General features: G+C 41.5%; 7 protein-coding genes across 13 annotated transcripts; all 7 read right to left on the minus strand.

The window, feature by feature from the left end:
- Positions 1 to 1,221: 1,221 nt before the first annotated feature.
- Positions 1,222 to 1,942, minus strand: LOC114425989 (gamma-crystallin M2-like). Of its 3 annotated transcripts, none has more exons than XM_028393043.1 (3): positions 1,922 to 1,942; positions 1,575 to 1,817; positions 1,222 to 1,494 (listed from the first exon to the last, which is right to left on the minus strand). In XM_028393043.1, the coding sequence occupies exons 1-3, from the start codon at positions 1,928 to 1,930 to the stop codon at positions 1,222 to 1,224; spliced, it is 525 nt and encodes a 174-aa protein (XP_028248844.1). In that variant the 5' UTR covers positions 1,931 to 1,942. The 3 variants fall into 3 exon arrangements, with proteins under 3 accessions (XP_028248844.1, XP_028248843.1, XP_028248842.1); XM_028393042.1 differs by having other exon boundaries at positions 1,578 to 1,817; positions 1,922 to 1,930; XM_028393041.1 differs by having other exon boundaries at positions 1,913 to 1,930.
- Positions 1,943 to 3,239: 1,297 nt separating this feature from the next.
- On the minus strand, positions 3,240 to 3,977 carry LOC114425986 (gamma-crystallin M2-like). Of its 3 annotated transcripts, none has more exons than XM_028393036.1 (3): positions 3,969 to 3,977; positions 3,632 to 3,874; positions 3,240 to 3,515 (listed from the first exon to the last, which is right to left on the minus strand). In XM_028393036.1, the coding sequence occupies exons 1-3, from the start codon at positions 3,975 to 3,977 to the stop codon at positions 3,240 to 3,242; spliced, it is 528 nt and encodes a 175-aa protein (XP_028248837.1). The 3 variants fall into 3 exon arrangements, with proteins under 3 accessions (XP_028248837.1, XP_028248838.1, XP_028248836.1); XM_028393037.1 differs by having other exon boundaries at positions 3,240 to 3,508; positions 3,628 to 3,874; XM_028393035.1 differs by having other exon boundaries at positions 3,960 to 3,977.
- Positions 3,978 to 5,187: 1,210 nt separating this feature from the next.
- Positions 5,188 to 6,517, minus strand: LOC114426238 (gamma-crystallin M2-like). The gene is made up of 2 exons (XM_028393501.1): positions 6,266 to 6,517; positions 5,188 to 5,460 (listed from the first exon to the last, which is right to left on the minus strand). The coding sequence occupies exons 1-2, from the start codon at positions 6,515 to 6,517 to the stop codon at positions 5,188 to 5,190; spliced, it is 525 nt and encodes a 174-aa protein (XP_028249302.1).
- A 1,194-nt stretch (positions 6,518 to 7,711) lies between these two features.
- Positions 7,712 to 9,219, minus strand: LOC114425992 (gamma-crystallin S-1-like). 2 transcript variants are annotated; one of them, XM_028393054.1, is made up of 3 exons: positions 9,094 to 9,219; positions 8,765 to 9,007; positions 7,712 to 7,984 (listed from the first exon to the last, which is right to left on the minus strand). In XM_028393054.1, exons 1-3 carry the CDS (start codon positions 9,103 to 9,105, stop codon positions 7,712 to 7,714), a joined length of 528 nt encoding a protein of 175 aa, XP_028248855.1. In that variant the 5' UTR covers positions 9,106 to 9,219. The 2 variants fall into 2 exon arrangements, with proteins under 2 accessions (XP_028248855.1, XP_028248854.1); XM_028393053.1 differs by having other exon boundaries at positions 8,753 to 9,007.
- A 662-nt stretch (positions 9,220 to 9,881) lies between these two features.
- Positions 9,882 to 10,899, minus strand: LOC114426039 (gamma-crystallin M2-like). Its single transcript, XM_028393163.1, has 3 exons — positions 10,885 to 10,899; positions 10,542 to 10,784; positions 9,882 to 10,157 (listed from the first exon to the last, which is right to left on the minus strand). The coding sequence occupies exons 1-3, from the start codon at positions 10,894 to 10,896 to the stop codon at positions 9,882 to 9,884; spliced, it is 531 nt and encodes a 176-aa protein (XP_028248964.1). The 5' UTR covers positions 10,897 to 10,899.
- Positions 10,900 to 12,046: 1,147 nt separating this feature from the next.
- On the minus strand, positions 12,047 to 14,312 carry c9h2orf80 (chromosome 9 C2orf80 homolog). Its single transcript, XM_028433635.1, has 8 exons — positions 14,272 to 14,312; positions 14,108 to 14,189; positions 13,945 to 14,027; positions 13,700 to 13,790; positions 12,632 to 12,709; positions 12,462 to 12,549; positions 12,226 to 12,338; positions 12,047 to 12,115 (listed from the first exon to the last, which is right to left on the minus strand). The coding sequence occupies exons 1-8, from the start codon at positions 14,310 to 14,312 to the stop codon at positions 12,047 to 12,049; spliced, it is 645 nt and encodes a 214-aa protein (XP_028289436.1).
- A 1,252-nt stretch (positions 14,313 to 15,564) lies between these two features.
- Positions 15,565 to 19,252, minus strand: sgo2 (shugoshin 2). 2 transcript variants are annotated; one of them, XM_028393906.1, is made up of 9 exons: positions 19,099 to 19,252; positions 18,666 to 18,782; positions 18,384 to 18,559; positions 18,235 to 18,309; positions 18,048 to 18,121; positions 17,802 to 17,953; positions 16,154 to 17,707; positions 15,930 to 16,041; positions 15,565 to 15,848 (listed from the first exon to the last, which is right to left on the minus strand). In XM_028393906.1, exons 2-9 carry the CDS (start codon positions 18,742 to 18,744, stop codon positions 15,716 to 15,718), a joined length of 2,355 nt encoding a protein of 784 aa, XP_028249707.1. In that variant the 5' UTR covers positions 18,745 to 18,782; positions 19,099 to 19,252; the 3' UTR covers positions 15,565 to 15,715. The 2 variants fall into 2 exon arrangements, with proteins under 2 accessions (XP_028249707.1, XP_028249706.1); XM_028393905.1 differs by having other exon boundaries at positions 15,930 to 16,044.
- Positions 19,253 to 19,507: the final 255 nt, after the last annotated feature.

Below are 19,507 nucleotides of genomic sequence, written 5' to 3' on the forward strand. Positions count from 1 at the left end.
TCAAAGAGGAGAGGGCAGTCTCATGTACAGTATATCTATCACCAGCTGTGACTTGTTCTTTGTTTTAGTACACATTAATTACCATGGCTCAGATAATCACCTAAATAATAACTACTATTAATGTAAGATATGCAGATCTCATGTGAAAATACTAATACTATAATATTATGATATTAATGTGGACCTAAAACTGTTTAGTTGTCAAAAAGGCAGAGAAGCAGGTTTATATGTTTGGTCATCTAAATTAAGTATAAAGTCTAAAGTGAATGTTTTATTTGGTCTCATACTATGAATAAAGAATAATAATAATAGAATAATATAAATAATAATAGCATATCTCCATCATGTTTTCTATTTCATATACAGTCATTTAAAGTTTCTTCAGAACTCTTAATTTTGGTCGCATGCTTTGCATCCAACCAGAGAATTAGCACAAATATTTTCCCTGTTTGCAAAACTACAACTTTGCAGAATTTGGTGAATGAACTTCTTTAGGAAATCAGCCTTTCACTTCACTCATCTCTGGATCGGTCACCATGATAAAAAACTGGTTCAGGACAATCTGTAAGACGTTACATTTTCATATCAGATGTCATTTTTGGTTGGTTTTGGTTAAATAGGTCAGAATATATAAACTGTCTTGAATCTGCATCTTTTGACCCATTTTTGTACCATGGATAAGACAGACTAAACCTTCCAGAAAACTTACTCTATAGAAAGTAACTACTATTAGTCAAATTAAAAGATTTTTAATGATTTAATTGATGTTCCTTGAAAAAATATTTTTCAAACCTGACAATATTATTCTTATATCAAAACCAGTCATTTAACTAGGGACCTGCTGAAGTAGCTCAAAGTATAAAAGATTGAATATTTGTGTGGAAAGTTTGACTGCACAAAAAACACTTTATTTTACTCATATTTTATACATAAAGTGAAGTTCAGTTAAAATATATATATATATATATATGCCTTCATATATCACGATATATATCACAATATATTCATGTATGTATTTAATTCTAACCTACATATCATATCGTCTGATTGTTTTTCCAAACATGACACCTATAAGGCTTCATTCACTTACCTGACTCAACGAGATTACGTCTTACTCGTTTCAAGGCCAGTCAAAGAAGACACATTCACAAAGCAGGTTAAAAATTCAACATCTTTAATAAACAAAGTGCTTTGTATTTACAGCAAAGTTTCGCTTGATGGCTAAAATTCGGTGACCCTCCTGAAGGAGCCGACAATGGCACAGGTGGCGCACCAGTCGCGGTACCTCCTGTACTCGCCAGACCTCAGGAAGTACTGTCTGCCTCTGTAGTTGGGGTACTCGTAGAAGATCCAGTAGCCGTTCATAACATTACAGGAGTAGACATGGCGGTGATGGAAACGGTCAGACACACAGGGACAGTCATCCATGAACTCCATCATGTGACCGCTAAAGTCAGGCTTCTCGTAGATACGCAATCTGTAGGAGCCACGATACTGAAGGGCCAAAACGTACAGTCAACAAATGATGGTCACACAACAAACATATGAATCTGTTCAGGTTGCCTCTGTCTTACCACTGGAATCATCCGGCATGAACGGATACAGCTGCTGAAGCCCATCCACCTTTGGTAGTCTGCGTAATCTCCCCTCCTCATGAAGTACTGGTGGCCCATGAAGTTGGGTCGTTCGTAGATCATGAAGCAGCCGCTCTCCACACGGATGGAGTTGCAGCGGCTGAAGTACGAGTGAAGGTCTGTGCAGTCATTGCTGCACTCATAGCTCCGACCCAGGAAGTTCTTGTCCTCGTAAAAGATAATCTGGTAAAAAAAAAAAAAAAAGCGCCAAGTTTTACTTCACATGTGTTTAAAATCAAACAAAGCGAGAGTACTGACAGACTGTAGAGAGAAAAAACAGCACTTACCTTGCCCATGGTCTCCGTTGGAGAGATTCCCCATGTTTTCAGGGCTTTTTATACTACCTCTTGACAAACAAAGCATTGTTATTTAAATTCTCTCGTAGTTATAATTGAAGGCTACTGGCACATGTTTACCTTTTTGTTAGAGCACAATATTGGGTCAGAAATATGGATTTGTATTTGAAAAAAAAGGATAAATAATTAACTGGTTTGGTGTTTTGACACGCATGGACAAAGGAAAAGACTAGTATGGTATCCACACGTCCAGCAGACAATGGGCTGCAGAACAATATGGAACAGCCCTTTCGCATTAAATATGTTGCGTAACTGCGCGGGAAGCCATTCACCACTCTACCTGAGCAACCCCACTGTATGCAAATAAGTAAGTGGACACACCGCCGATGCTCTGCATGTAAAGGTTTTATTAGGATTTGTACAGACTGATAATAATATTGTGCATGTGTCTGTGTGTATGTTGTTTTATTTGCTTCCAGATTCGGCCATGTTTGTCCTACTATATTTGGACCTCCTGGACTACAGATCCCTTCATGTACCAATGCCAATTTGACTTTTTTTGAAGATTCCCTTAGTAATATTACACTGTACCTATCATAACGAACCACACTATGTTTTTGCTCATACACATATGATCATTTATTCCTGTAAATTATTGGCCGTGGTCACAGTGAAGGTCAACATGAGGATACATAGAAGGATATGAATCAGTCTGATAATCATAATGTTGTTTGTTTTCTATTTAAACCAGTGTAAAAATATTTTTTTAAATCAATTTTTAAATTTTTACCTTCAATGTAAGTTTTGTTAATTTGTTTTCTGAACTTTTTTGTTGCGTGTTTGAATCCTTCAGCTTCCACAGTCAATATTAACACTTGTCCTACTTTGATGAATGAATCCTGTTTATGTGTTATTCTGTAATTTGCTTTCAGATACACCCAGAATCTGCTTCCTGTCCCTGACTGTGCACAGCCTGGACTGCTACTCCCTCTATATGCTGTTTAATTGTAAGGATAAATTCTGCCACAACAGAGGACAGCTAATCCCATCAGGGGCACAAACCAGGAAAGGGCAACCCTGACATTGTTTGGTATGGTATGCCTAAGGATAGAGGAGATAAAAGCTTACCAGAAGCATAGATTGTTTAGCTTGTGGTTGCCAGATGGTAGATCTGTGATGTTTAACTGGAAGAAGAAATTTTGGAGGGTGTTTTTTGAAATAACAACGACTCTTTGTAGCAGGAGTAACATGGTTTTTGAGCAGTTTATTGAGGAAACAGACAGTCACACTGAGATGTATTTAAGCGGCTTCAGCTGAGGTCAGGGATCCTCCTGATAGAGCCGATCCTCGGGCTGACGCCTCCCCAGTCACTGTATCTGTGGTACTCTCCGGGCCTTAGGTAGTACATCTTGCCCTTGTAATTGGGTTGGTCATACATCAACCAGTGGCCATCCATCACTTTGCAGGAGTTTAACTCAGACATACTGAGATGTTCCTGGAGGTTTGGGCAGTCGTCCACCAGCTCATGCATCTTGCCAGACAGGTCGTAGCGCTCATAGAGCCTCATCCTGTAGGAGCCTTGGTACTGGCAGGATCAAAAATTCTATCCATGAGTTTATTTTTTCATTGGTGAGGACATTTTCTGCTACTGATTTTTGCAACAAAAGTATGCGTGATAAGATAAAAGTTTTAATGACCTACCTGGGGGATCATACGGCAGGATCTGACACAGTCACTCAGGCCAATCTCGCGCTGGTTATCAGAGTACTCCCCTCTCCTCAGGTAGTATTGGTTGCCCAAATAGTTGGGCCTCTCATACACCATGAAGCAGCCGTTCTCCACCCTGATGGAGTTGCATCTGTTAAAGTAGTTGTGAAGGTCGGCGCAGTCGCTGCTGCACTCATGAGAGCGCCCCTGGAAGTTTGTGTCTTCATAAAATATGATCTATAAAGGCAAACATTACACACACACACACACAGATGAGATGAAGAAACTCCTGATCATAAACAGGGTGACCAAAGTATTCAGCTTTCTTTACCTTTCCCATGGTTCTGTTAGAATCAGACTGTACAAGCAGTCAATGCTGTCTGTGAGCCAAGCCAATCTGCTTTATAAAAAAAAGAAAGAAAAAAAAGGAAGGGCAGCAGTGTGATTGCACAGCATAAAGTATTGTCATTCAAATATATCCCGCACAGTGATGTTAGATGATGGGGGGGTCGGGTTGGGGATCTGTTTATGTATAGATGACTCCTGGTGTGTGATGAGTTATTGTTCTTTCCTCCATGTTCATCACAATTTCTTCCCGAAAACGCACAGAGAACAAAACATTGATAGACGGGGAGTCACAGACAGCATCAGCAGGATAAAAGTGATATTTAATCATCTGAACACAGGATCGTCTGGATCAGACACCATGCAGGGGATTGTTTGTGTTGTTGTTGACAGAAGAGGAAACATAAATCCTGAGGAAACATAAGAGTAACCAAACATGTTAATCAAAACTCCATAGAAATATGTAGGTCAGATGAATGGTGGCATAAAAAGGTTAAAAAAACAACACTTATATTTTCTGATATTATAAAATCATAGGTTTGCACAAAAAAAAGGAAAAAAATATCCCAGACATTGTTGAAAAATCACGTTTTCTTTTTTGTGAGGTTCAAACTCACTGATTAAAGTGGGAAAAAAGAGCAAAATAACAGAGAACCATTTTTGAAAAATAAATAAATAAACTAAAAAGATTAAAAACTTGAATATATTCCCAGATTATAACATCATGAATGTGTGAGAAATACAAAAAAAAATATTTTGACATTTAAGTCTGAAGTTTATAGAGCAAAAATGTCTCTCAATGTTTCATCTTTCTCCTCTGATGTTGTTTTTTTCCCAGATATGCCCCTAATAAGCTGCTGTTAGGCTGTTGAAACTTTTTGTGCTGCTCACAACTGAATGGACTAAGAAGTTTTCCAGTTTGCACAACTTTATTTGGTGTATTTGATGAAAAACAGACGTGTTGTTGTGAGGCTGGACTCCCTGATTGGGAGTCCAGCCTCACAACAATGTGTTCTTTGGTTATTATTTAAGAAGCTTTTCAGGACACTAGACTATATTTAAATCAAATATGACCAAAAACATATACAGTGTGTTGTTTTGTGTTGTGTTGTGTTGTGTTGTGTTGTGTTGTGCTATCTATAGTGATGTAGGCGTAAGGCCTTTTTCCCACAGTCCTGTGCTGCTCTGGGATCATCCAAAGCAGCTCAATAGTCCAGGATGCGTCTGATGGAGCCGACTCTGGCACTCCGACCGCCCCACTCACTGAACCTCTTGTACTCTCCGGGCCTGATCAGGTACACCCTGCCCCAGTAGTTTGGGTGCTCGTAAAAGAGCCAGTTGCCTTCTTTGACGTTGCAGGAGAAGATGTCGCATATGTGAAAGCGGTCCATGACGCTGGGGCAGTCATCTACCAGGTCCATCATCTGTCCGCCAAACTCAATCCGCTCATACAGGCGCATGTTGAATGACCCAGAGTCCTAGATTTGAATGAGAGCACATGTTACTGAAGAACTTTGATCAAGGATATAATAACACTACTAGTAGTAACAATATATATTAGTTGAAGTTACATTTAGATTAGACAGTTTTGATCACCAACAGTTTTATGAACACACACACGTGTCAGTAGTTCAACAAATATGTGCAGGACTACCTCTGACATTTCCTCCACCGCCACCATTAGGTTGACATTTGTACTGTAACATTTAGACAGGTAAGCAGAATGGATTCTTTTGGACCTTGCAAATTAATTCTGATTGACCAAAATATTAATCAGGGATTTTGCTTTCAGTGCCTAAATACATGTCAAGGGTTAGTATGCTTAGATACAAACCTGAGATGGTTTACAGTGTAAACATTCTCCCATTTAAGATATATAAAGTATTTAAAGTTCACGTATAGCTTCATAAAGCTGCTTACATTAACACAAGAGGTTTTGCGATCTAGTGTCTGTTTTAGGTGAATTGACAGATTGATCCAGATTACAAAATAAATAAAAGTAAACTATAAAAGTAAACTATGTAAAAGCAGAGTAACCACCAGCATTGTATAATTAGTGTATATTTGGCACATACAGTGAAAGTCTAATTGAAAACTACTTTATCTGAATGAAAAAGTACACAAATCTGGCCAGCAGATTTTGAAAGTGCAAGTTAGTTTGGAGAGACTTTGAGGATGCCTATTCATGAGCCAGCTACCATCCTACCAAACACATCATGTTCTCAGTCAATTAGTAAAATGTAGCTCTATACATTTTGTGTACAGGTTTTTGCAGACACTTACTATGGGGATAAGTCGACAGGAGTTGATGGAGTCATTGACACCCATCCAGTTATGGAAGTCGGGATACTCTCCTCTCTTCAGATAGTACTGGTTCCCATTGTAGTTGGGTTTTTCATAGATCATGAAGCAGCCGTCCTCCACCCGGATGGAGTTGCAGCAGCTGATATGGCTCATCAGGTCAGCACAGTCACTGCTGCACTCAAAATGGCACCCAGAGAAGTTCTTTTCCTCATAGAAGATGATCTGTAACATGGAAATGAACATAGCTACAGCACTTTGTTTGCTTCTTAGCATTTCATGGGTTAAATTACCAGTAATGCACTGGTCCTATTTTTCCATTTTGAATTGTGACCTCAGATGCCTGTTCTGAACTTTGTTTTGCTGCCTCCTCCTTCTCCCCCCGCCCTGTGTGACTATAATGTTTACCTTCCCCATGATGGCCAGTTGGTCTGCCCTGTGCCTTGCCCTGTGTGATCCATCCAGCTCATTGAAGACTCCCACCTGTCACATATATAGTGAATGAGATATGCAGACTCTGCATGTCTCATTCATATTGTAATGGCAGGCCGGAATCTTTGGCGTTTGTGCTACAGTGTTGTCCTGAAGAGATGTTTGGTGGAAGCAGGTGAGCACTGATGGGCCTCATGTTGTCACTGAATGGTGTTTTTGTTTAGATTACGTGCTTTTATTTTTTCAGCTTCTGCTCAGAGAGATTAGATGATTTGTGGCACAAGCAGAGCTCTCGATAAGACATCTGTGGTTATGTACAATCTTCTAAAGTTTCATATTTGTTTTTTTTTAAATAATATTTACACTTGTTCTAAAATTATATTATACAGTTTTAAACCAGAGTAATATGATCAAACTAAATTATTCTATAATGCACTATAAATGTGTGTTAATCTTTTTAAATGTTGCTATCTATCATTAAATTAAACTATACACCGCTGCCCCCTGGTGGACAGGACAGTTAACCCAAAAGAAATCTATTGTATAGATAATAAAATCCTCTTTTAATTATTAGGCATCGATCATACCAGATGACCTTCTCGGTGGTCAGATATATGTGCAGATGAGGTTCATGTGATATTAGTAAATACAATGTTTTAGTGGATTTTTCTAATAAACCTAAATAAATGTATAAGAAAACATTTCAGCTTCTCTTGTTTGATTGAATCACTCTTGTGCTTCACTGAGAGTTGGAACAGCAACAGATAACGCTTGAGTCTGGGTGTGACTAGTGTCAGAACTTGCAGTATTTTATTCAGGCCTCTGATGAGAGTCAGGATGTCTGGCCACGACCCCGTCAAGTCCTCCTGGGGAAACGTGCCCTCCAAGTGCAGAGAGCAAGAACAAAAGTGAAAACACTTGAGCACTGACGCCATTTTATTCAGCGTGTGAAACAAGGCAAAGAGGAGACATTTCATGAGAACCGTTCTCCTGTCTTTAGAGGTCCATGAGACGCCGGAGGGATCCGATCCTGGAGCTGTTGCCGCTCCAGTCGCTAAAGCTTCTGTACATGCCGGGCCTCAGGTAGTAGTGGCGCCCCCTGTAGTTGGGCTGTTCGTACAGCAGCCAGTGGCCATCCATTACGTTGCAGGAGTTGAAGTTGAAGTTGCGGAAACGGTCCATGAGGTTGGGGCAGTCGTCCATCAGCTCCATCATCTGACCGCCCATGTCGAAATGCTCGTACAGCCTCATCCTGAAGTTACTGCCGTGCTAGAGGGGGATGTGAGGTCAAAGGGCAAATCACCAATAGTCAGGAGTTCAACATTATACACAGACTTAGATAGATGAGATTTATATTAGAAGAGCTGCACAGCACACGTGAAGCAACTGCAAGCAGCTGCTTAGCCTAGCTTAGCTTCAAGACAAGAAAAAAAGAAGATGGCTGCTAGCTTGGAGCCTTTGCTGCTCGCATATAAAGGAGGGAATAGTTTTGACATATTTAAATATATCAAAACTATTCCAATATATTTTAATAAGTAAAATTTGTACACACGCCTGAGTAAATACTAGCAGTTATTGACAGCAAGAAGTAAATGTTTGGTCTGTGGTTTGCCAGCAACGCATGTTAATTTCCAGAGTTATGGAGCAACTTGATCCTCTTGTGTAGTCAAATACTATTTTTTTTTGTTTTTTTGTCTCTGCAGGCTCCAGCGCAACACATTGCGTTCACACACATCAGTTTAAATATTATTAATTCTACTTAGTTAAAATCAGTTTCAGACAGTGATCTCTGAGTCCTCTTTTGAAAAGTGTGACTGTTACACACCGTTTTCCAGGATGATCCTCCATGATTGTTCTATGGAACAAAACATCTGGCACACCAGGCTTACCCTAACCAGCTGCTGGCTGTAGCTTTATATGTACAGATGTGAGAGTAGGATGAAATAATTGTTCATGCTTTATTGTTGAAGAAAACCTTAAAATAGTAATAATAGTCTTTCAGTGAGGTGGTGGATCTGATGGGTGGATGGATTTTACAGAAGGTCTTACCATAGGGATCATACGACAGGATCTGACGCAGTCGTTCATGCCAGTCATGCCCATGTAATCCGAATACTCTCCCCTCTTCATGAAGTACTGGTTTCCCATGTAGCTGGGCCTGTCATAGATCATGAACATGCCGCTCTCCACCCGGATGGACCGGCAGCGCTCAAACATGGAGTGCAGGTCAGAGCAGTCGCTCATGCACTCATAGTAACGGCCTCCAAAGTTCTTGTTCTCGTAGAAGATGATCTGACAGAGCAGAAGAAGACACCCCGTCAGTTTATTTCATCATAACGACCCACGGACAGCCTGAAATGTACAACACACCTACAAACCTTCCCCATCATGGTCGGTGCTGCTGCTCAAACCAAATTCCTGTGTGTTCAAGCCCTAAATGTGACTACCATGTTTTTATACATTACCCTGTGGGAGTCGGTGCTGCTGTGTGTGTTGTTATTCAGATGAGGCCTGGTGTCAGCAGAGACTCTACAGGAGTCTTCCCACTTCTGTTTGTTTGGGTTAACAGACACTGTTTAGCTTCCAGCAAGAGCCACAACCTGGCGGGCTGCTGGAACAGTCACCACTGAGCTCTCTCACACAGTCTTGTGTTGTTGTAAATGGTTAAATCAAATCAGAAGAAGCTGAAGGACTGTGGAAACACAGGGGGGGAAGGATTTCCTGGTGTTGAGAGAATAAGATATGGAACAAACCTGTCTGAATGTTTCTCACAGACAAGGATTGTACCATCCTACATTATTTTTGTGATGCAGAATAAAGCTGACAGCTGTGTAATTATCTAATGTTATCAAAGGGGAGTAAAAATGTAGAAGTCAGTTTTTGGTCACTTTTAAAAAATGACAATAGGTTTCATTTTACCAGCACAAAAGGATTGGAATCAGGCTAAATGAAATTTGTTGTGCAGTGTTCCCATGGCACAAAAATGTATGTTTTAGTTCAGCTCTCAGGACCACAACATTTATTCACAGGCAGAGAAAACAGTTTACAGTAGCTCCATTTATTAAGTTATTTATAACAATACCATGTGGATATACAGGGCCTTATTTTCTGAACATTACCAGCAGTCTAAAGAAGTTTTTTGGTGAAATGTGAATAAACTCAATGATTAAAACTCTGTGATTCTGCGGAAGGAGCCGGTGGTGGCACAGGTGGCCCCCCAGTCGCTGAACTTGCGGTACTCCCCAGGTCTCATGAAATACTGCCGGCCGCGGTAGTTGGGATGCTCGTAGAGGGTCCAGTAGCCATCCATGACGTTGGCGGAGTAGATGTCACGGCTGCGGAAATGATCCTGCACGGACTCGCAGTCGTCGCTGAACTCCATCATCTGACCCTGGAAGTTGGGGCGCTCATAGATGCGCATGCGGTAGGGCCCCTCACTGGTCTGAGGAAAGTCAACAAAGAAAAAGTATGTGCGTGACTGTGGAGGTGATTTATTCAATATTATTATGAATAAATAAAATGTTCATCTGATTGAATCTGTCAGTGATTTTGATTATCATCAATTCCTCAAAAGGTCGCCCATTTAAAGACAGAATAATTCAAATTGGGTAAACAATACAAACTTCAAAAAGAATCTAATCAAAAGGTTTAAATAAACATAAAATAACAAAACAACACATTAGAAAAATATACAAATTAGAATAAGAAAAAAATCTACACAAAAATAATAAACACAAATTAAATAGATCAGTCAGGTTTACAAAAATATTTTTATGATGTTACACCAAACAAAGCTCAGTCTTCCTGCAGAGATGTATTTACTCACATAGGAGAAGGTTCTGCATGAGCGGATGGTGTCGTTGTAGCCCATCCAGCGCTGGTAGTCTGGGTACTCCCCCCGGGTCAGAACGTACTGGTAGCCGGTGTAATTAGGCTTCTCGTACAGCACCCAGCAGCCACTCTCCACCTTGATGGAGTTGCAGCGGCTGAAGTGGGGGTGCATGTCAGGGCAGTCGGTGTCGCACTCATAGGAGCGGCCCTGGAAGTTCCTGTCCTCATAGAATATGATCTGATGAAGATGAGAAGGAGGAGAGTCAGAACTTCATCGTGGTCAGTGAAATGAATGATGAGACCAACAGCGGACCCAGTGGATGAAAACAGTCTCTTACCTTACTACTCATCCTGCAAAGAGAGCTGGAGCCAGTCACCTACACTATGGAGAATGGTTGGTCTCATAAAGCAGGACTGCCGCCCCGATATATAAACCTCAATCAAAGGGTTAGCAGATCCCCCTTTAGCTGTTTTTTCAATGAGTGGGGATTTAACACGCTGGCATTGCTGCCAAAATTCTTGATCCTGGGCATAGAGCAGAAATCCCTGAATCATCAGTGCAAAAGTCCCACCAGGCAAATTACTGACCCACCATGCCCTCTTTATTGATATGGACATCAGAGTCGTGTTTATCCGCTAATCCGTCATCAAGGAGATTAATCTTTACAGGCAGAATGTCAGAGGTCATCACAAACCAGCGTTAACCATTTGTTCAAAGTGTGAAGACTGGTAAAACTACAACCTCAAATAAATGTGTCGTGTGCTCTTTATATGGATGATGGCACAATTTAGGATTAGATTAGATTAGATTAGACTGTCTTCGGGGAGGATTTTCACCAGGGTGGAAGCCCTGAGGTTGATCCTGGCCTCCCTGGAGAGATTAAGTCTCCCATCTGGCACTGCACTGGAGTAGTTCCAGATGCCACAGGAGAGTCTTCCCTTGCCACAACTGGTTATCTTTCAAAGGGATTCTGGCATTCTCACCAGGTGCACAACCGCAGCCTGATTTCCTGCTGATGATGGGCTTAAAGCAGCACTACTATTGAGCTTTTTTGCTGCTTTGAGCACAGAGTGTCATCAGGTTTTATTATATTGGAGGTGATGTAAACAAAGGCGTGTTTCATGAATTCTAAAAATTAACACCACAAATACAAAGAAAATGGAAGTTCAGCAATCCAGGAGTGTTCATTCATACTGAGAGAAGCCATGTGAGGTGGTTCTGAGACCAAATAAGGATGATGCTTTCAAAATAAAAGCTCCCGGGGGGGCTACTTCATAAAGATGGTTGGATTTGAAGCTGAAAAAAAAATCACACAAAACATGTCATTTCTATATACCCATATAATTGCCACATAGATCAGCATTGATAATCCAATGCTCAACAGTAACAATTCAGTAAAATACTCTGATGATGTAGTAATTATAATGTTGCATCACTTTAAAATCAGTACAAAGTAAAAAGAGAAGGAGAGGAACTGAGAGGAGCTGCTGAAGGTGGTCTCAGTCCTGCAGAGACTCTTGTGAACCCTCATAGTGTTCAGTTCTTTCCTGGTGATAATCAGTGCTGTCCTGGAAGACAAACAGAGGGCAGTTTTATGTAAAACCACAAGGTGGCTGCAGAGGACTTTCATGCATTATTAAAGGAGCAGCAGATGAGAGGATACACTGTGTGTACTCACACTGAGGAAGGACTGAGACGAGGAGGAAGATGAAGATGGGGATCGCACTGCAACCTGCCCGGGCGGCACGCTTATTTTCGCCCGCTCAGACAACCATCTTTTTAACTTCTGATCTGTGAGAGCAGTTTTTTAAAGGGGTTAGGGGATTGGGGCAGCCTGAGAGGGGACAACAGAATGAAGAGCAGGGTCTTACTGTACTTGAGTACATTGATTAGACGGTTACAGGACAGACTCACTGTGCTCCTTGGAGTGCTGCACAGCCTTGTAAGATCTTAGCATAGCAAACGGATGGTAGGACAGAGTGACAGGGTGAACGATTGAGCCCTGAGGTTAAAAGAAGAAAAACACTTTAACTTTTCTATTCAAGCAAAAATAAAACAAAACAAAAACATTGAACTCTTTGTACTTCAGACTGGTGGCTGGGGAATGAAGCAGCTGGTTTACAGCTGTACAGAGCCAGAATCTCCTCCACAGGCAGGCTGCTCTGGAGGAGGAAGCAAACACAAACACAGATACTCTGAACAATCTGCTCATGCTAACAAGCTTACAGCCCTCATTGAAAAGAGGAAACACTCAGATACATTTCCGTAACTCACAGATGACTTCCTCCAGAGCTCTGGGAGGCTGCATGGGCCACTGATCTGGTGGCAGGTATAAAAAGGACGGTCCTGTGGCCCAGACCTAGGGACCTACCAGCAACTGTAGCTTCTTTCATCATCGGTTGGATTCAAGCAGGAGGACACATACTTCCAGTCCAACAACAAATCCAGTTAGCCACAAAGATTAAGTAGCAACAGGTTTCTGAGTGAATCCAGGTAAGTACTGTAGTGGAGTCCGACAAGAAGGCTGTACAATGAAGAGGGAGGGCCAGTTCTATTTTGAACATTTGAGCGCGCATGATAAAGGCAAGGTAAGGCTGTAAATGTTCATCCACCTCCCTTATACAGGCCACAGAACCATAACCGTTCTCTGGGCATAAAAGACATGCACACTGTTGGAATGTAACGGCAAGGAAGCAGGATAAAGCAATTGGTTTAGGACTGGTTTGAGGAGCATGACAACAAACTTGAGCTGTTGGCCTGCAAATGCCCCTGCTCTCGATCCAATTGAGCATCTGTGGGATGGTCAAATATGTCTGATTCATGGACCCTCGCAACTTACAGGACTTAAACCTGCTGCTAACATCTTGGAGCCAGATACCACAGCACACATTTAGTCCACACATTTAGTAGTATAGAGTCCATGCCTTGATGGGTCAGGGCTGTCTGGGCAGCAAGAGGGGGACAAATAAAACATTACGCAGTGGTCATAAAGTTATGCCTGCTCAGTGTGACTTGGTCAGGCCAAGCTCCTCCCCTGGGCCTGCTCTTCACAACACTCACCGTTTTTCAGACTTCCAGACACATGGACCCTCCAGCTATGTAGACGCATTTGTCTACATGTGTTATTAAATAAAAGTTACAATTTTACTTACCATAATGATCCCAGCAAAGGACGACAGGATCATGGCCTCCCGTTCCAAACGATTAGGATACTGAGCACTTCCTGCGCTGCACGTTGCTCCACTGTGGCAGAAAGCTTGAGTTACAACAACTTTATGGATAAAACATGTCAAATCTTTTTTTGTTTACAAAATCACAGATGTCAGCAAAGTCTATATGCGACTGTGAAATCATAATACGTTTAAATTCAACTTCAGTTTACCAGTCTACAGCTTACATGATGTCCCTGTCAACCACGGCCCGTCCTCCTTCCTTGTCCAACCACCACAGAGCCACACTAATGGCAAGATCATAGTGGGCCTGTAAGGACAAAATCTACTGAGTCCATCAGACACAGAACACTGTCCATCAGTTTTGTGAGTGTGTGTGTGTGTGGTTACCAGGTCATCCAGCATGGTGGAGCTCCCCCTCCCCTTTGGATCAAAGGAGATTTCTCTGAGTTTCTGTCCAATGTAATCACCACTAGAAAAAAAAAGACATTTGCCTCGGTTAACATTTCAAACTGCACTTTTCACCAGTGTCTGAGGTTTCATCATCCACTCACATGAGCGCCTGCACATCTCTTTTCAGCTGCTTCGCCTCCATTTTCTAAATAAAATACGGCAGAACAAACATCTCATTTCTTAGCACACACTGAAACATTGAAGGTATTACAGCCTCTTGACCATTTGCACAAATAACAACTTGTAGATTTAATATTAAATTAATTCAGTATCACTCAGCTGAAGCTTTAAACTGCAGTCAAGTTTATCCCATTTACTTAAATTATCCTTGGGATGTATGTCACGACTGCATATATTCATCTATTTAAACAAAAAAGAACAGTTTTGACCAGACTTTATGAAATAACTTTTACCGTATATCCTGATAATTCCACATTCCAGACAATTTCTTCTGCCACCTTCTTATGAGGGACATCATGCAGACTACATTCAAGAAATTAGTTTTTCAGTCCCTCTGGCCCAAATTTGGCACCATTACATAGGCAGAGTTCCTGGTTATTCTCCTTTAAGGTTAATTAAAATAAATCAATGAATAATTGCATGCTTTAAGCTAGCTAGTCAGGACTGAGGCAGCAGCACATAAATCGGCATCTGCAGAGTGAACAGGTTCTGTGTAGAGGATCTCTGACTGTATCTCCTAAGACAGGGATTCAAGCTTGCATAACAGACTTTAACTGCGGTGTGATGTCAGCTGGACATGAACCCAACACCTATTAGGACTCACACAGACGAGCAACAACAAATAAGAAAGATGAGTCTAAACACATAATTTGTAAACAATGGCAAATGAGGAACAGAACCAGCACAGGACGCTTCTGTCTTGTGCAACAAAGACATTTAAAACAAAGGAAAACACAACATCTGCACTCACCAGATGCTGTTACAGTTGCAGCTGAAGCTGTGCTACACTGAATCTGTGAACCCGTCCTGGACAGCACGGCCTTATAGGGTGATGTGGAGAACAAGTCTCAGGTGAACAGAGCGGACTGAATAATTTACAGCCGACCTCCTGTCAATCTCTGTGCATTACCGTGGAGCCAGGGTTACACCAGTACATTACAAACCGACACCGGCACGCCTGAGCAGGGGTTAAAAGAAAGTCTGATAATAAACCCAATGATATCTAATCAAAGTTTATTATTACAACAAGGAAAATGTTAACAGGGAACAATTAGATTAATATTATTAGTATGGATGAATGAATGGACTGCACCAACATTTGAGAAGCTGGAAGAAGGAAATGAACAATACATAAAAAAAAAAAAAAAAAAAAAAAAAAAATCGACTGAGCCATGCTTGTATTTACTACTGATCAATTTAAATTAATTCAAGGGTAAGGATTTTGTACAGCAGTAACTTTAGCTGGTAAAAACAATAACATTTGCACTTTCCAGTGCAACCTTTAAAATGAGCTTACCAGCAAATACCTTTATTGGTCTTTAAAGGAAACTATTTAAAATACAATTAAAAAAATACAAATAAAAATCAGTCCACTAAAACAGAAGTCTCCAACTTGCTGGTAGTCTTCTTCTGCAGCTTCTTCTTCTTCTTCTTGTCCTTAAAGACGGGAGAGCTCAGGAACATGCAGTCGGTAAACTGATCTCCTCGTCTGATTTTGCTGTTTGAAAACATAAATACAGTGAGTGTGCGTCTGCTTTATGCTCCTGTGTTTACAGTCTCACAGACAACATGCCCTCACCTGTTGATGGACGGCTCCTTGTAGCTGACAACGACGCCACGCCTCCTAGTCCTCCCTTTGTTTTGACTATCCGGGGTTGTCACAGTGTTAGTGACGGTTGTTAGGACTCTTCCTGCTGACAATAAAACAGAACAATGCTTTATTGGTGGGATAATTATGAGAGTGAAGAAAAAGACTTTGTCCAAATACATTGAACGAAAGCACAAGAAGCAAAATGAACACACCTGGAAAAGCTTCAGCTGTGACAGCAGCCGACTCCTCAACTTCCGCCACCCTGTCAGATGTCTCCCTTTGGGGACAAGGAGATAAAGAGCCAGCCCCGAGATTGGTGGTGCTGGTGTTTATAGCGTGCCACGGTGGCACCTCGTCCATGAGCAGGTCTCCCAGGTTCTGATGCACAGCGTCATCGCTGTAAGAAGGGAAGGTTTCGTTCTCAGGCCTGAATTCTCTGCTGCTATGGCTGCGCTTCATCTTCTTCTTCTTCTTGCTGTTGAAAAGGTTGTCACACCCCTCTTGTATCACTGATTTCTTCTTGCTGGATCGTCTTGTTTCTTTTCTGGATTTCTTTCTCTCGTGAAGCTCTGTGTGCTGGTCCAGAAGAAGTGTTTCACATTTGTCATCGCTGTTAGATTCCTCAGTCAACCGAGGACGCTTCCAGGAGCTCCGTGTCTCTGTGTGTGGATAAGACTCATAAGACTCCGATGGTGGTCCAATGATGGTTTCATCCACAGTGTCCGCCTCCCTGACTGATCCCCTGTGAGACATCAGGTTCGGTTCTGGTGACACTGTGCTTGAGGAAATGCTGTCCCTGAGAACAGAGATGACAAATGTCCCTCTGCATTTTGATTTAGATTTTCTTCTGACTTTTCGGACCTCCTCTGACTCTGGCTGCTCCACCTCATCTGCATAGAACAGGATGTCATCTGGATGTTTGTGTGCTTTATCACTTTCCTGAGATTCTCCTTGTACTTTGTCATCCTGCTCCAGTTTGGTTGGACTGCTCATGCTTTCAGGGGATGGAAAAACGACAAATGTTTTTCTGCTAATTGACAACCGCCTTGTGCTTTTAGGTTTCAACCTTCTGCATGTGACGGTGGATCTAGGTTGCTCTTCAGTATCCTCCCCTGCTGTATTTAAGCATTTTACGGATTTGTTTTGTGAATCGGTGAAACAATCTAATAAGACAGGTGTGACAGAAATGTCACAGGAGTTGGTGTGGTCATGAGGTTTGGACTTGTCCTTTGGAGCGTTCTGATTTTTGCCCAGTTTGGGAATGCGAGATGTAGTACCATCCCTGCACTGTGTTTTGGGCAACTGAAGCTCAGGAACCATCGGATCTCTACTCTCATTCAGCTTAGATGTAAAAGACCTCTGCACATCTTCACCAGACTTGCACACTTGTTCCTTTTTCTTCTTGCTTTTTGGCTTACACTGGCCAGTTTTTTTTGCTTTGGTTTCCACAGCAACTATCTCCATAGAATCACTTTGTGTGATCTCCATTGTTGTGTTCAGAACCAAAGTCTTCTCTTGGTTGTTATCAGACTGTGATTCTGGTTCCATAGTGGAGCCAGTGAGTGGGGTCTGGACCTCAGACAGGGAGGGTGCCCGTGTCTGAGTGCTCTGAAGACAGAGGACAGACTTCACATCAAAACTGGACTGAGAAAACCTCACAGACAGCCTCTCCACTTCATCTCTCAGGGTGCTGGACAGACAGGAGGGTCCTGTGTGGACAGCTTGTAAACACTGGCTGGAACGCCTTTTCTCACTCGCTGTGTTACCTGAGAAAAACAAATAAGTTAAAGGTGCAACATCAGTCTCATAGGAAAGAATGATCAAACATTTAGCAAAATGCAAAAGCTTCTCCTCTCATACCATTCCAAACACCAGTGGACTTTCTGTGTCTGCTCTGTAAACAGACAACATCCTCACTGGTGTTTTTTTCAGGCAAGTCCGCTGTTACGTTTTTGATGGGACACGACAAATTATTTGAGACTTCTGGCTCCAGTGGTACCTGATGTGGAGGACTAAAATGGGATGAAACCACAAGATGGAAAGGAAAAAAGTATTAGATATGTAAACCAAAAAAGGACCTAAACATACAGGAATGCATTCTCTTACTTTGCAGCTACAGGACTTTCTCTGTCATCGTCACCAGATGAGGGTCCGCAGTCATCTGAGACTTTGGGAAAATCCTGTAAGAAAAAAATGGTGGCATAAGTATTTTTTAGTAATCATCTAATCTTAACACGCTGGCCCGAGTACATTTCCTTAAACAATGACACAAAGTATTAAGAGAAACCCTTACACCGTCAGAAAGCAGCTCTGCCATGGTCTCACAGTGCTGCAGAGTGGTACTGTGCAGGGTATTTAAGACCAGGAGCTGCAATAGCAAATAAGATGATCAATAATTAAGCCAAAATGAATGTTTACTGCTGTAAATCTTAGCAAACCCACTAGTTTCTTGTGTTTGTATCTTCTAGTGGCCAGTTCAAAAGACAGAGCCCCCACTTGTTTCTGCAAAGACATGACCTCCATCTCCAGCTGCCGGCTTCTGTTCCTCTGAGCCTCCAAAGCATAAGCTAAAGCTTTGTTATTGTTTTTTAGTGATACTTTGAAGAAGGAGGAGCTATCTGGTGGGGTCAGACAGAGACAAAGAAGACAAATTCATTTTTGGTATCAGGATAAACTAACATTTTGTGTTTAGAGAATCACAAAACAAACTGCCCAACCACTCACTGATGATCTTGTTTTTGATCTTTGATGCAGCAGCAGATTTCCGCTTGGACTCTTTCAGTGGAGTCTTTATGACGAACATCTTCAGATGGACATGAAGACCCGCTTTAAAAAAATAACCTGAAAGAAGTTTTTATACACCATCACTTCTTAAACATAGCCAGCAGTGTGCAACAATGTTAGTTACAATTACTTCCGCGACTTATACAGATAATGGATAATTTACTTATCTCGTGTTTGATTACTAATACTTGGCTTTAACTAAAATATACCGAGGTGTAGTTCAGCGTATTTCTCTAACTTACATTACAGTGACCTGCAGTTTTCCATTTACACGTTGAAATTACAACTCCGCGTACCTAATGTTGCTAACTGTGCTAATAATAGCAGAAACTTGATGATTTCAACCTAGCAAAACCGTTTCGACTAAACTTACCGTTATTAAACTTCCGCCACTGATCGAATTCGTCTCTGACGAACAAACTCAAACCGCACGGACAATGTAGCGCAACTGGTCTAAAGACTCCAAGTTATTTCACCGGTTGGATCAAAAGTGGTTCAGTTTTAAACTTAAACAAAAATCCGCCGGACTTCCGCGCAAGCGTAGTAGGGACAAACCAAGTGTTCTAGCCCAATCAGAAGCCAGTCTCATCCTAGTGTTTGTCCTATCAGCTGGCCTCATAGACTGAGCGGACCAAAGACGACTTAAACTGTTTGCTTGTCTAGATAATCTAAAATGTAAAAATGGTCCTAAAACTGGTTTTTGCACCGCAGAAGACACATCCCCTGTTATTGGTTTTGATAATGACACGCAAAAAAGAACACCAGATGGCGTCCCATCCTGA

Source organism: Parambassis ranga, chromosome 21 (assembly GCF_900634625.1).
Source record: "Parambassis ranga chromosome 21, fParRan2.1, whole genome shotgun sequence".
Lineage (NCBI taxonomy): Eukaryota > Metazoa > Chordata > Actinopteri > Ambassidae > Parambassis > Parambassis ranga.

Bases quoted from the DNA above. Each gene is read 5' to 3' on its own strand.
- LOC114426238 (XM_028393501.1), bottom strand. From the start codon at position 6,517: ATGTTACAGATCATCTTCTATGAGGAAAAGAACTTCTCTGGGTGCCAT. The intron at 5,461-6,265 runs GTAAGTGTCTGC...ATTCAAATCTAG, and splicing joins CCTGTCGACTTATCCCCATA to GACTCTGGGTCATTCAACAT.
- LOC114425989 (XM_028393041.1), bottom strand. The intron at 1,495-1,574 runs GTAAGACAGAGG...TTGGCCCTTCAG, and splicing joins CATGCCGGATGATTCCAGTG to TATCGTGGCTCCTACAGATT.
- LOC114425992 (XM_028393053.1), bottom strand. The intron at 7,985-8,752 runs GTAAAATCCATC...ATCCCCCTCTAG, and splicing joins TCCCTATGGTAAGACCTTCT to CACGGCAGTAACTTCAGGAT.
- c9h2orf80 (XM_028433635.1), bottom strand. From the start codon at position 14,312: ATGGAGGCGAAGCAGCTGAAAAGAGATGTGCAGGCGCTCAT. The intron at 14,190-14,271 runs GTGAGTGGATGA...TTTTTTTTCTAG, and splicing joins AGAGATGTGCAGGCGCTCAT to TGGTGATTACATTGGACAGA. The intron at 12,710-13,699 runs GTAAGTAAAATT...TTCCTCCTCCAG, and splicing joins CCTTTGCTGGGATCATTATG to AGCAGCCTGCCTGTGGAGGA.
- LOC114425986 (XM_028393035.1), bottom strand. The intron at 3,516-3,631 runs GTAGGTCATTAA...TGATCCTGCCAG, and splicing joins CCTGCCGTATGATCCCCCAG to TACCAAGGCTCCTACAGGAT.
- sgo2 (XM_028393905.1), bottom strand. From the start codon at position 18,744: ATGTTCGTCATAAAGACTCCACTGAAAGAGTCCAAGCGGAAATCTGCT. The intron at 18,122-18,234 runs GTAAGGGTTTCT...TTTTTCTTACAG, and splicing joins CAGAGCTGCTTTCTGACGGT to GATTTTCCCAAAGTCTCAGA. The intron at 17,954-18,047 runs GTAAGAGAATGC...ATCCCATTTTAG, and splicing joins GAAAGTCCTGTAGCTGCAAA to TCCTCCACATCAGGTACCAC.
- LOC114426039 (XM_028393163.1), bottom strand. The intron at 10,158-10,541 runs GTGAGTAAATAC...GACTTTCCTCAG, and splicing joins CATGCAGAACCTTCTCCTAT to ACCAGTGAGGGGCCCTACCG.